A 14370-nucleotide genomic window follows, 5' to 3' on the forward strand; every position below is an offset into this window, starting at 1 on the left:
TGTCACAGCCCCTAAGAACCAGTAAAGAGGAGGAGTTGTTTCTCCAAACCCTTGATTTTCTAAAACCACTGTTTTCACAGCCAGCTCTATTGTTTCACCCTCTAGCTTTCTTTGTGAGACTTATCAAATATATATCATATGATATGTATTATACATATATATATATTTTTTTTTAACTGTCATTTCTACTAGGTTGTAAACTTCTGAGGGGCAAGGACTGTGTGTATTTTATTTAGCCCTTAGTGCTGTGCATAGCACATGCTAGGCCTTCAATTAATAGCAACTTATTAACAAATATTACTTATTAAATGCTAAATATGTTAGCACTCATTTGTATTATATTACCTCTTATTTTACTGCTCGTAAAATTATAAACTTTTTAGTTTTTTCCTAAAATAAACAAAACATTGCAAATTGGATTGAAGACGTGTATATATGCCTCCCTGAATTCAATTCCCTTTACTACTTGCCCAAACCTAACTATTAGAATACGTTTGATCTTTTTACCCCCATGAATTTTTTTATATCTTTATGATATATGCATGTATTTACTAGAAAAGTGTGTCAGGTATATGCCAACCCTCTCCCCTAGAGGCATCAACTGATCTGCCTAGAGGCAGAGGCTGAGAGCCTGAGAAAGTGCCAGTTGAAAAACTGAGAAAGCTGAACACGGGATCAGTAGAATAATAGGAAATAAGGCCCTACAAAGTAGTGGGTCCTGGTGAAACCTCCCAAGCATACAGTTTGGGTATGAAGGGATATGTCCTAGGAGACAGTATGAATAAAATATTGACCTGCTTTGAATAAGCCCAGTCCCTAATTGGATTAAGGTCATCTCTACCAACTTTAAAACACTACTGCCAGAAGAAAAATAAATCCTTTCTGAAAGAATACCAGTATCACCCAGAGACTCAAATTTACACACACACACACACACACACACACACACACACGCACAATTCTTTCAATCAGAAATAAGTAGGCATTGAACTTCCCCGATGGTCCAGTGGTTAAGACTCCCTGCTTCCACTGCAGCGAGCATGGGTTCCATTCCTGGTCAGGGAACTAAGATTCTGTATGCCATGTGGTGCAGCCCCCCCCCACCCCCCAAAAAAATTTTTTAAAGTAGGCATTTTAAGAGATTAATAGAATCTAGAAATACAGATGTTATAATAACTATAATTAATATATTTAAGAAATTAAGTAAGAAAATGGAGAAACAGTGAATTTAAAACTAATGAAAGGATCAAATGGAATTTCTAGAACTGAAATCTACAACAAATGAAATTAATAACTGAACATATGGATTTACCGGTTGTTAGACACAGCTGAAGAGAGAATTAGTAAATATGAAGATGGTCCAGAAGAAAATATTCAGAAGGAAGTTCAAGTAGACAGTAGATGAAAAATACTTATCAAAATTAACTATATGCTGGATGTAAATTGTCTCAACAAATTGCAAAATATTGAAATTATTCAGAATATGTTCTTTAACCTTAGTTTAATTAAGGTAGAAAACAGCAACTGAAAGATACTTAGAAAATCCCCGAATAGTTGGAAGTTAAGAAATCAGGATTAAAAATGTAAAAAATTTTGATTGGATTACTATGAAAATACAGCATATTAGGATGCCGCTAAATGCAGTTCCTAAAAGAAATTTATACCTTAAATACACTTGTTAGAAAGGAACAAAGCCCCAAAATTAATTATCTAAGTATCTTTCTTAATAGAAAATGAACAACATATTAAACCCCCCAATAGTAGAAGGTAAAAAATAATGAAGAGCAGAAATTGATGAAATAGAAAACAAACATATGGTCATATAACTACTATCAAAACCAAGATACAGAATATTTTTATCACCCAAAAAATGGTGATAAAAATATTATCCCAGGCCCCTGGCAACCACTGATATGTTTTCTGTCCTTATACTTTTGCCTTTTCAATAATATATTATAGATGGAATCATACAGTTATATAGGTTTTTTTGAGTCCAGTTTCTTTTAGCATAATTCATTTGATACTCATCCACACTGTTAACATGTATCAGTTGTTTATTCCTTTTTATTACTTAGTAGATTGCGTTTTATGAACCTATCTCAATTTATTTATCCATTCATCAGCTGAAAGACATTGGCTATTTGCAGTTTTTGGTGATTGAAAATTAAGCAACATACATAGTTTTTGTATAAATATAAGGTTCATTTCTCTTGGATAAATACCTGGAGTGGGACTGCTGATAAATATTTAAATCAAGTTAAATATATTTAACTTGATTGCCAAACTGCTTTCCAAAGTGACTGTCATATTTTGCATTCTCAGCAGCAGTGTATCAGAATTCCAGTCTATCTTTACAGAAGCTGTAAAGATACAGCTTCTCTGTATCTTTACACATTTCCCAGCCCTTCATATTGTCAGGTGTCATTTTGTTTTGTTTTGTTTTAAAGCTATTTTAGTAGACATGTAGTGGTATCACATTATATCAGTAATTTTTATTTGAAAGTACCTAATGACTAATGATATTAACATATTTTCTTTTCTTTTTTTGAATTTTATTTTATTTATTTTTTTTATACAGCAGGTTCTTATTATCCATTTTATACATATTAGTGTATATATTGTCAATCCCAATCTCCCAGTTCATCACATCACCACCCATACATATTTTCATGTGCTTATTTTCTATCTAATTATTTTCTTTGCTAAATTGTCATTCAGATCAATTGTCCATTTTTTATTGGGCAATTTTTTTCTTATTGAGATTTGAGAGTACTTTGGATATTCCAGATATAAGTCCTTTATCAGATATGCATTCTGCAAATTGTTTTCTCCTAGTCAATTGCTCCTCTTTTCATTTTCTGAAGTTTCTTTTTAAAAGCAGATTTTAATTTTCATGAAGTCCAATTTATCAGTATTTTATTTTATGGTTTGCACTTGTTGTGACAGATCTAAACAACTGTTGCCTGATTCAAGATCATAAGATTTTCTGTGTTTTCTTTTAGAAGATTTATAGTTTAGGTTTTGTGTTTAGATCTGTGATCATTTTGAGTTTTTTTTAATATGTTGTGAAGTTTGGGTCCAGGTTTACAATTTTTTTTTAATTTTTGCATATGGATACCCAACTAGTCTAGCAGACGTATTGAAAAGTCTATCTTTTCTCCATTGAATTAATGTAACATCTTATTGAAAATTAATTTACCTTGAAGATACACTGTTTAATATAGTTTCATAGTAAGCTGTGAAGACAGGTGTTGTAAATCCTTCAGCTATTTTAATAAATACCATTTTTGCTCTTCTAGTTCTTTTGCTTCACCATGTAAATTTTAGAATGGATTTGTTAGTTTCTACAAAAAGAGTTCTGCTGGAATTCTGGGTGAGATTGCATTGAATCTGTAAATCAACTTGGGAAAAATTAACATTCGAATGACATTAAATATACCAATTCATGAATACAACATATTTCTCCATTTATTTAAGCTTTACTTCATGTTTCTCCTCAGTACTTTGCAGGTTTCCTCATATAAATCTTGTATATATATTCTAGATTTATGTCTAAGTATTTCATCTTTTGCTGCTATTGTAAATTTATTGCTGTTTTAATATCAATTTCCAATGGTTCATTGCTAGAAAATAGAAATACAACGATTGTGTGTCTTGACTTCATATTCTGTGACCTTGCTGAACTTATTTAGTAGCTTTTTTTGTAGTTTTTTGGAGATTTTCTATGTAGATGATCATGTTGTCTGCAAATAGAGAGTTTTATTTCTATATGCCTCTGACGTTATTTCTTTTTCTTGCCTGTTTACAATCTTTAGGAACTCCAGTACAGTGTTAGTAGGAATAGTGAGAGTAAATACCATTACCTTGATCCTTATCTTAGTATGATGTTAGCTGTAGGTTTTTGCAGATTCTCTTTATAAGGTTAAGGTAGTTCCCTTTAATTTCTTAGTTTTAGGATATTTGTTTTTGATTTGTTTTGTTTTGTTTTTAGCATGAACAAATGTTGAAGTTCATCAGATACATTCTCTGCATCTATTGACATGCTAAAAATTTTCTCCTTAGTCTGTAAATATGGTGTATCACATTGATTCATTTTTGAATGTTGAACCTATGCTGCATTTCTGGGATAAGTCTGTTGCTCATGATGTATTATCCTTTGAATATATTTAAGGATTGAATTTGTCATTTTTTGTTGAGGACTTCTGCATCAATTTTATGAGAGATAATGCTCTTTAGTTTCCTTTTTGTATAATGTACTTTTTAACACCTTTATTGGAGTATAATTGCTTTATGATGCTATGTTAGTATCTGCTTTATAATAAAGTGAATCAGCTATACATATACATATATCCCCATATCTCCTCCCTCTTGCATCTCTCTCCCACCCCTCTATGTGGACACAAAGCATCAAGCTGATCTCCCTGTGCTATGCAGCTGCTTCCCACTAGCTATCTATTTTACATTTGGTAGTGTATACATGTCCATGCCACTCTCTCACTTCGTCCCATATTACCCTTCCCCCTCCCCATCCTCAAGTCCATTCTCTAGTAGATCTGCATCATTATTCCTGTCCTGCCCCTAGGTTCATCAGAACCATTTTTTCTTTTTTCCTTTTTTTAGATTCCATATGTATGTGTTAGCATACGGTATTTGTTTTTCTCTTTCTGACTTACTTCACTCTGTATGATAGACACTAGTTCCATCCACCTCACTACAAATAACTCAATTTCATTTCACTTTATGGTGGAGTAATATTCCATTGTATACATATATGCCACATCTTCTTTATCCATTCATCTGTTGATGGACACTTAGGTTGTTTCCATGTCTTGGCTATTGTAAATAGAGCTGTAATGAACATTGTGGTACATGACTCTTTTTGAATTATGATTTTCTCAGGGTATATGCCCAGTAGTGTGATTGCTGGGTTGTATGGTAGTTCTATTTTTAGTTTTTCAAGGAACCTCCATACTGTTCTCCATAGTGGCTGTATCAATTTACATTCCCACCAACACTACAAGAGCGTACCCTTTTCTCCACACCATCTTCAGCATTTATTGTTTGTAGATTTTTTGATGATGGCCATTCTGACTGGTGTGAGGGTATATCTCGTTGTAGTTTTGATTTGCATTCTGTAATGATTAGTGATGTTGAGCGTCCTTTCATGTGTTTGTTGACAATCTGTATATCGTCTTTGGAGAAATATCTGCTTAGGTCCTCTGCCCTTTTTTTCATTTGGTTGTTTGTTTTTTTGATATTGAGCTACATGTGCTACTTATAAATTTTAGAGATTAATCCTTTGTCAGTTGCTTCATTCTTAAATATTTTCTCCCATTCTGAGGGTTGTCTTTCATCTTGTTTATGGTTTCCTTTGCTGTGCAAAAGCTTTTAAGTTTCATTAGGTCCCATTTGTTTATTTCTGTTTTTATTTCATTTTTCTAGGAGGTAAGTCAAAATGAATCTTGCTGTGATTTATGTCATAGAGTTTCTGCCTAGGATTTCCTCTAAGAGTTTTATAGTGTCTGGCCTTACATTTAGGTCTTTAATCCATTTTGAGTTTATTTTTGTGTATGGTGTTAGGGAATGTTCTAATTTCATTCTTTTACATGTAGCTGTCCTGTTTTCCCACCACGACTTATTAAAGAGGCTGTCTTTTCTCCCTTATATATTCTTGCCTCCTTCATCTAGGATAAGGTGACCATATGTGCGTGGGTTTATCTCTGTGCTTTCTGTCCTGATCCACTGACCTATATTTCTGTTTTTGTGCCAGTACCATACTGTCTTGATTACTGTAGCTTTGTACTATAGTCTGAAGTCCAGGAGCCTGATTCCTTCAGCTCCATTTTTCTTTCTCAAGATTGCTTAGACTATTCGGGGTCTTTTGTGTTTCCATATGAATTGTGAAATTTTTTGTTCTAGTTCTGTGAAAAATGCCATTGGTAGTTTGATAGGGATTGCATTGACTCTGTGGGTTGCTTTGGGTAGTAGAGTCATTTTCACAATGTTGATTTTTCCAATCCAAGAACATGCTATATCTCTCCATATGTTTATAATCTTTATTTCTTTCATCAGTGTCTAATAGTTTTCTGCATACAGATTTTTTGTCTCTGTAGGTAGGTTTATTCCTAGGTATCTTATTCTTTTTGTTGCAGTGTCAAATGGGAGTGTTTCCTTAGTTTCTCTTTCAGATTTTTCATCATTAGTGTATAGGAGTGCAAGAGATTTCTGTGCATTATTTTTGTCTCCTGCTACCTTACCAAATTCATTGATTAGCTCTAGTAGTTTTCTGTTAGCGTCTTTAGGATTCTCTATGTATGGTATCATGTCATCTGCAAACAGAGACAGCTTTACTTCTTCTTTTCCGATTTGGATTCCTTGTATTTCTTTGATTAATGTGGCTAAAGCTTCCAAAAGTATGTTGAGTAATAGTGGTGAGAGTGGGCAACCTCGTCTTATTCCTGATCTTAGTGGAAATGGTTTCAGTTTTTCACCATTGAGAATGCTGTTGGCTGTGGGTTTGTCATATATGGCCTTCATTATGTTGAGGGACGTTCCCTCTATGCCTCCTTTCTGGAGGGGTTTTTATCATAAATTGGTGCTGAATTTTGTCAAAAGCTTTTTCTGCATCTATTGAGATGATCATATGGTTTTTCTCCTTCAGTTTGTTAATATGCTGTATCACATTGATTGATTTGCGTATATTGAAGAATCCTTGCAATCCTGGGATAAACCCCACTTGATCATCATGTATGATCCTTTTATTGTGTTGTTGGATTCTGTTTGCTAATATTTTGTTGAGGATTTTGGCATCTATGTTCATCGCTGATATTGGCCTGTAGTTTTCTTTCTTTGTGACATCTTTGTGTGGTTTTCTTATCAGGGTGATGGTGGCCTTGTAGAATGAGTTTGAGAGTGTTCCTCCCTCTACTATATTTTGGAAGAATTTGAGAAGGATAGGTTTTAGCTCTTCTCTAAATGATAGAATTCACCTGAGAAGACATCTGGTCCTGGGCTTTTGTTTGTTGGAAGATTTTTAATCACAGTCTCAATTTCAGTGCTTGCTATTTGTCTGTTCATATTTTCTATTTCTTCCTGATTCAGTCTCAGAAGATGTGCTTTTCTAAGAATTTGTCCTTTTCTTCCAGGTTGTCCATTTTATTGGCGTATTGTTATTTGTAGTAATCTCTCATGATCATTTGTGTTTCTGCAGTGTCAGTTGTTACTTCTTTTTCATTTCTAATTATATTGATTTGAGTCTTCTCCCTTTTTTTCTTGATGAGTGTGGCTAATGGTTTGTCCATTTTGTTTATCTTCTCAAAGAACCAGCTTTTAGTTTTTTTGAAATTTGCTCTTGTTTCCTTCATTTCCTTTTCATTTGTTTCTGATCTCATCTTTATGGTTTCTTTCCTTCTGCTGACTTTGGGGGTTTTTTGTTCTTCTTTCTCTAATTGCTTTAGGTGTAAAGTAAGGTTGTTTATTTGACATGTTTCTTGTTTCTTGAGGTAGGATTCTATTGCTATAAAGTTCCCTCTTACAACTGCTTTTGCTGCACCTGATAAGTTTGGGTCATTGTGTTTTCACTGTCATTTGTGTCTAGGTTTTTTTTTTTTCCTCTTTGATTTCTTCAGTGATCTCTTGGTTATTAATTAGTATATTGTTTAGCCTCCATGTGTTTGTATATTTTACAGATTTTTTCCTGCAATAGATATCTAGTCTCACAGTATTGTGGTTGGAAAAGATACATGATAGAATTTCACTTTTCTTAAATTTACCAAGACTTGATTTGTGACCCAAAGTATGATCTATCCTGGAGAACGTTCCATGAGCACTTGAGAGGAAAATGTGTTCTGTTGGTTTTGGATGGAATGTCCTATAAATATCAATTAAGTCCATCTTGTTTACTGTATCATTTAAAGTTTGTGTTTCCTTTATCATTTTCATTTTGGATGATCTGTCCATTGGTGAAAGTGAGGTGTTAAAGTCCCCTACTATTATTTTGTTACTGCCAATTTCCCGTCTTATGGCTGTCAGCATTTGCCTTATGTATTGAGGTCCTCCTATTTTAGGTGCATAAATATTTATAATTGTTATATGTTCTTGGATTGATCCCTTGATCATCATGTAGTGTCCTTCTTTGTCTCTTGTAATAGTCTTTATTTTAAATTCTATTTTTTCTGATATCAGAATTGCTGCTCCAGCTTTCTTTTGATTTCCATTTGCGTGGAATATCTTTTTCCATCCCCTCACTTTCAGTCTGTATGTGTCCCTAGGTCTGAAGTGGATCTCTTGTAGACAGTATACATACGGGTCTTGTTTTTGTATCCATTCAGTAAGTCTATGTCTTTTGGTATGAGCATTTAATCCATTTACGTTTAAGGTAATTATCAATATGTATGTTACTATTACCATTTTCTTAGTTGTTTGGGTTTTGTTATTGTAAATCTTTTTCTTCTCTTGTGGTTCCTGCCTAGAGTAGTTCCTTTAGCATTTGTTGTAAAGCTGGTTTGGTGGTGCTGAATTCTCTTAGCTTTTGCTTGTCTGTAAAGGTTTTAATTTCTCCTTCAAATATGAATGAAATCCTGGTGGATAGAGTAATCTTGGTTGTAGGTTTTTCCCTTTCATCACTTTAAATATGTCCTGCCATTCCCTTTTGGCTTGCAGAGTTTCTGCTAAAAGGTCAGCTGTTAACCTTATGGGGATTCCTTTGTAGTTATTTGTTGTTTTTCCCTTGCTGCTTTTAATATTTTTTCTTTGAATTTAATTTTTGATAGTTTGATTAATATGTGTCTTGGCATGTTTCTTCTTGGATTTATCCTGTATGGGACTCTCTGTGCTTCCTGGACTTGATTAACTATTTCCTTTCCCATATTAGGGAAGTTTTCAACTATAATCTCTTCAAATATTTTCTCAGTCCCTTTCTTTTTCTCTTCTTCTTCTGGGACCCCTATAATTCGAATGTTGGTGTGTTTAATGTGTCCCAGTGGTCTCTGAGACTGTCCTCAATTCTTTTCATTCTTTTTTCTTTATTCTGCTCTGCAGTAGTTATTTCCACTATTTTATCTTCCAGGTCACTTATCCATTCTTTTGCCTCAATTATTCTGCTATTGATCACTTCTAGAGCATGTTTAATTTCACTTATTGTGTTGTTCATCGTTGCTTGTTTCATCTTTAGGTCTTCTAGGTCCTTGTTAAATGTTTCTTGTATTTTCTCTATTGTACTTCCAAGATTTTGGAACATGTTTACTATCATTACTCTGAATTCTTTTTCAGGTAGACTGACTATTTTCTCTTCATTTGTTTGGTCTGGTGGGTTGTTACCTTGCTCCTTCATCTTCTGTGTTTCTGTGTCTTCTCATTCTGCTTCACTTACTGTTTTGGGGGTCCCCTTTTCGCTGGCTGCAGGTTCATAGTTCCCGTTGTTTTTGGTTTGTGCCCCTAGTGGCTAAGGTTGGTTCAGTTGGTTGTGTAGGCTTCCTGGTGGAGGGGAGTTGTGCCTGTGTTCTGGTGGACGAGGTTGGATCTTGTCTTTTTGGTGGGCAGGACCATGTCCAGTGGTGTCTTTTGCAGCATCTGCGACCTTATTATGATTTTAGGCAGCCTCTCTGCTAATGGGTGGGGTTGTCTTCCTGTCCTGTTAGTTGTGTGGCATAGGGTGTCCAGCACTGTAGCTTGCTGGTTGTTGAGTGGAGCTGTGTCTTCACGTTGTGATGGAGATCTGTGGGAGAGCTTTCACCGTTTGATATTACGTGGAGCCGGGATGGACTCTGATGGACCAGTGTCCTGAACTCGGCTCTCTCACCTCAGAGGCAGAGGCCTGACACGTGGCCAGAGCACCAAGACCGTGTCTGCCACACGGCTCAGAGGAAAAGAGAGAAAAAAAAAGAAAGAAAGAAGGAAAAGTAATAAAATAATGTTGTTCATATAAAAAAATATTAAAAATTCAAAAGTAATTAAAAAAAAATAAAGAAAGAATGAAAGAAAGAAGTGAGCAACCAGACCAAAAAACAAATCCACCAATGATAACAAGTGCTAAAAACTATACTAAAAAAAATGACAGACTGAGCCCTAGGACAAATGGTAAAAACAAAGCTATGCAGACAAAATCACACAAAGAATCATACACATACACACTCACTAAGAGTAAAAGGAAAAATATATATATACCGTTGCTCCCAAATACTACCACTTCTATTTTGGGATGATTCGTTATCTGTTCAGGTATTCCACAGATACAGGGTACATCAAGTTGACTGTGGAGATTTAATCCCATGCTCCTGAGGCTGCTGGGAAAGATTTCCCTTTCTCTTCTTTGTTATTGCAGCTCCCAGGGTTCAGCTTTGGATTGGCCCCACCTCTGCATATAGGTAGCCTGAGGGCATCTGTTCTTTGCTTAGACAGGACAAGGTTAAAGGAGTAGCTGATTCAGGGTCTCTGGCTCACTCAGGCGGGGGCGTGGGAGGGTATGGATGTGGGGCAAGCCTGCTGCGGCAGAGGCCAGCATGACATTGTGCCAGCATGACATTGCACCAGCCTGAGGCGCACCGTGTGTTCTCGCAGGGAAGTTGTCCCTGGATCGTGGGACCCTGGCAGTGGCGGGCTGCACAGGCTCCCAGGAGGGGAGGTGTGGAGAGTGACCTGTGCTTGCACACAGGATTCCTGGTGGCTGCAGCAGCAGCCTTAGCGTCTCATGCCCCTCTCTGGTGTCCGCACTGATAGCCGCGGCTCGCACCCATCTCTGGAGCTCGTTTAGGCGGTGCTCTGAATCCCCTCTACTTACACACCCTGAAACAATGGTCTCTTGCCTCTTTGGAAGCTCCAGATTTTTTCCTGAACTCCCTCCCGGCTAGCTGTGGTGCACTAACCCCTTCAGGCTGTGTTCACGCCGCCAACCCCAGTCCTCTCCCTGGGATCCGACCTCGAACCGGAGCCTCAGCTCCCTGCCCCACCCACCCCTGGAGGGTGAGCAGACAAGCCTCTCGGGCTGGTGAGTGCTGGGCGGCACGGATCCTCTGTGTTGGAATTGCTCCACTTTGCCCTCCACACCCCTGTTGCTGCGCTCTCCGTGGCTCCGAAGCTCCCCCTGCTCCGCCACCCTCAGTCTCCACCAGCAAAGGGGCTTCCTAGTGTGTGGAAACTTCTTCTCCTTCACACCTCCCTCCCAGAGGTGCAGGCCCTGTCCCTATTCTTTTGTCTCTGTTTTTTCTTTTTTTCTTTTGTCCTACCCAGGTACGTGGGGAGTTTCTTTTCTTTTGGGAGGTCTGAGGTCTTCTGCCAGCGTTGAGTAGGTGTTTTATAGGAGCTGTTCCACGTGTAGATGTATTTCTGATGTATTTGTTGGGGGGGAAGGTGATCTCTACATCTTACTCTTCCGCCATCTTGAAGGTCTCCCAATGTCTTTGATTTTTTTATCAGGGCACCATAAACAGAATTAATACATTCTTTATTCTGGAGTCAAAAAATTAAAATAATAGATTTCCTCATTTTACGAGCTTAAATCACTGTAATTATATCACTTACAATTTTGTTGTTGTGTAACTATTACATAAAAGTTAATATACTACATATATGGGATATTTGTAGCTATCCACAAATGAAACATTACTTGCTAAAGGTTATTTTTATATAAAGGGGGTAAAATTTATTGTTGAAAACTAATTTTGTATATATCTAGGTTATATTTATTTTTTGATCATGGGAAGTGTTCTGTTTTAATACTTAATAATGCGTCCACATTTAAGTTTTAAAGTATCAGTTGACATTATTAGATAAATTGATAGATGGAAATTAGTAAGGGATATTTGATGAAACATGCTGTGGTTTGGTGAAATAGTATGTAGGATATGTGGTCTTTTCTTTGTTGAGGTTATACTGAGGTCATATTTACTTAAGTAACCCTTTCTATCCCATTCAGGGTTATATTACTCTTTTCTCTTTTTTTGACTTGGACTCAAAGATATAAATGAATGTGAAGTCCTTATTGAATTTGTCACAGTATTGCTTCTGTTTTATGTTTTGTTTTTTTTGGCTGTGAGGTATGTGGGATCTTAGTTGTCAGACCAGGGATTGAACCTGCACCCCCTGCATAGGAAGGCAAAGTCTTAACTTTCAATAAAGACTTTAAAAAAAAAAAAAATGGTCCACATCAAAAAAATCTTAAAAATAAAAAATAAATGAATGTGAGAGTTATTCTTGTTACTTTACATATATATGTATATATCTATATATATATATATTTCCTTAATATGTTAGCTTGTATATATGTATATAAACATTTATATACATGCACTTTATAAATAATATATTCAATGCGTAAAATATATAATGTATATTTGTTAGAACAGAAAATACTTTCAGTCTTGCATGTTGGCATGGGCTGAGTGTTTACGATGAAATGAAATGAATGAAATTATTTTCGCTGGGCTTATCATGAGATTGAAGACACATACAAACAGAATACATATTCAGCAGCAGTAGGAATCTTGTCTTTGGCTTAAGCTTGTTTGATCTAAAATACACAGCCTGCCTGGTAGTTCTGGAGTCCTGATTAATGGGTCCACCATGGGCCATTTTACCAGAGGAGTGAGGAATCTTTCTTGAAATAATTTGCTTTAAGCAAATAGAGAATGGAAGCACTCAAGTTTGCTTCGAGAAAAATGGCTGACAGCTGAATGCGAGCTGTGGTTTTTGCTGTTATATGGTATCTGCTCCTCAGATTCATCTGGCCTATCCTCAAATTGAGACATATGAAGACAAAGTGTTTGATAAAACTAAAGGGACTCTTTAGACGCAAGCAAACACACAGCATAAGACATCCATCAGGAACCCTGGGCAACATTACATTGGCACTGACGTAACGAAGTCTGTTTTCCTTTCACCCAATAATTGTCTTTATCGCCACACTCTGGTGTTCAGCTTTTTTTCCCTACCCTTGAAAATTTATAAAGAGAAATCTCGTAAGTAAAAGTATTTATAAACAATGTAATAATTACCGTGGTGTCTGTGTAATGTGAAGTGTTTTTTTTCAGGCACATTTTTCTTTTTGATCTACTAATATATGTGTTTGCTTTTAGGTTTCCTCAAGAACTGAACATGGGAAAAATAAGTGCTGAAATTATGTGGACCCTTTTTGCTCAGGATATGAAAGATGCACTAGAAGGTAGGTACAAATATTTAAACTTATTAAGAGTATACGTTTTAGTTAAATTTTGATTTTGTGTTCTTGATTTTAAATGTAAGGAACTGTTGCATCAAAACATCGATCACTGTGATCAGTTTAGTTCTGAAACTGATTTCCACATTGTGGAAAGATAAAGATCGCAAAGTATTTAAAAGCCCTGAAGAAATGCATTTTAAATCAAATGGTCTAAGTTGCAGGATAATAGTGAGTATTTCATATGTAGGACAAAGTTTAGATGCAGGAATACTTTATGGCATAAATCAGACCATATTGAGAGGGTAGATGAGTAATATTAGTTCAGGTATTTGTCTACCTAGACTTAGAAATGGTATCCGATGGCTGGGCAGGTTAAAATATGGCCAAAGCTGGTGCAAAGACAATGGCAGGGCTCTTCACCAGAAACTCCACTTTCAATATACTCAAATCATAGAATGTAAAGCATGGGAAATGCAGCTCTCAGTTGAAAAACTATAAATTTCTTTGAGCAGTCACCTTATGTTTAGAGTTGGAGGTAGTATGTTTAACCAGCCTAGGGTTCCTGCTCTCTAGGAATTTAAAACCTAGTAGAAAGTTTTCTTTGCACTTATTCACTATGTATTAAGCTCCTAGATGCTAAATGCCCAGACTGCACTCAGTATGGAAGATACAACAATGAACAGGACAGCTATGGTCCCTGCCCTCAACAAGATTATGCAGGACAGCTGCAAATATGTAGACGGTTGCAATGTGGGGGTGGTCAGTGCTAAAGATGATGGAATATCTGGAGGTGAAGCTCCCAAGTCAGACTTAGGACAAGGGAGCAAGGCAGGTTTTCTAGAGGAACTAGAAGTGTTGTCTTGACAAAGACCTGAAGTGTAAGTAGGAGTTCACTTTGGGAAGAGTTGAGCAAGAAGCATCTCTGTCTTGTCCTGGTCAAGGACAAAGCATTAACAAGTAGAGTGAGCACAGGGTTCATCTGAGAAGAGAACTCAGCTGGTCCTCTGAGCAACAGGTAGCAGGAAATGAGGCTGGAGAAATTGTCAGGGACCAGCATGTGCTGCCTTGTGGGCCATGATGAGAAGTTTGACTCTGCTAAGAGAAACGACAGACCATAAAGGGATTTCAGGAGGGACATGTCCTGTTCAGATTGGCAGCTTAGAACAGGCATTGGGACCGCAGAGTGGAAGATGACTGACTGAGTTTGTGCTCATTGT

At 36.4% G+C, this 14370-nt stretch overlaps 1 protein-coding gene across 1 annotated transcript in view; it reads left to right on the forward strand.

Annotated features, from left to right (window-relative positions):
* Positions 1 to 14370, forward strand: part of UNC13C (unc-13 homolog C) — a 406907-nt gene that overhangs the window by 199227 nt on the left and 193310 nt on the right. The window contains exon 14 of the mRNA XM_073801031.1: positions 13071 to 13156. Within this exon, the coding sequence (XP_073657132.1) occupies positions 13071 to 13156 (86 nt within the window). The remainder of the gene's footprint in view (positions 1 to 13070; positions 13157 to 14370) is intronic.

The sequence above is a fragment of the Tursiops truncatus genome, chromosome 2, assembly GCF_011762595.2.
Source record: "Tursiops truncatus isolate mTurTru1 chromosome 2, mTurTru1.mat.Y, whole genome shotgun sequence".
Classification (NCBI taxonomy): Eukaryota; Metazoa; Chordata; class Mammalia; order Artiodactyla; family Delphinidae; genus Tursiops; species Tursiops truncatus.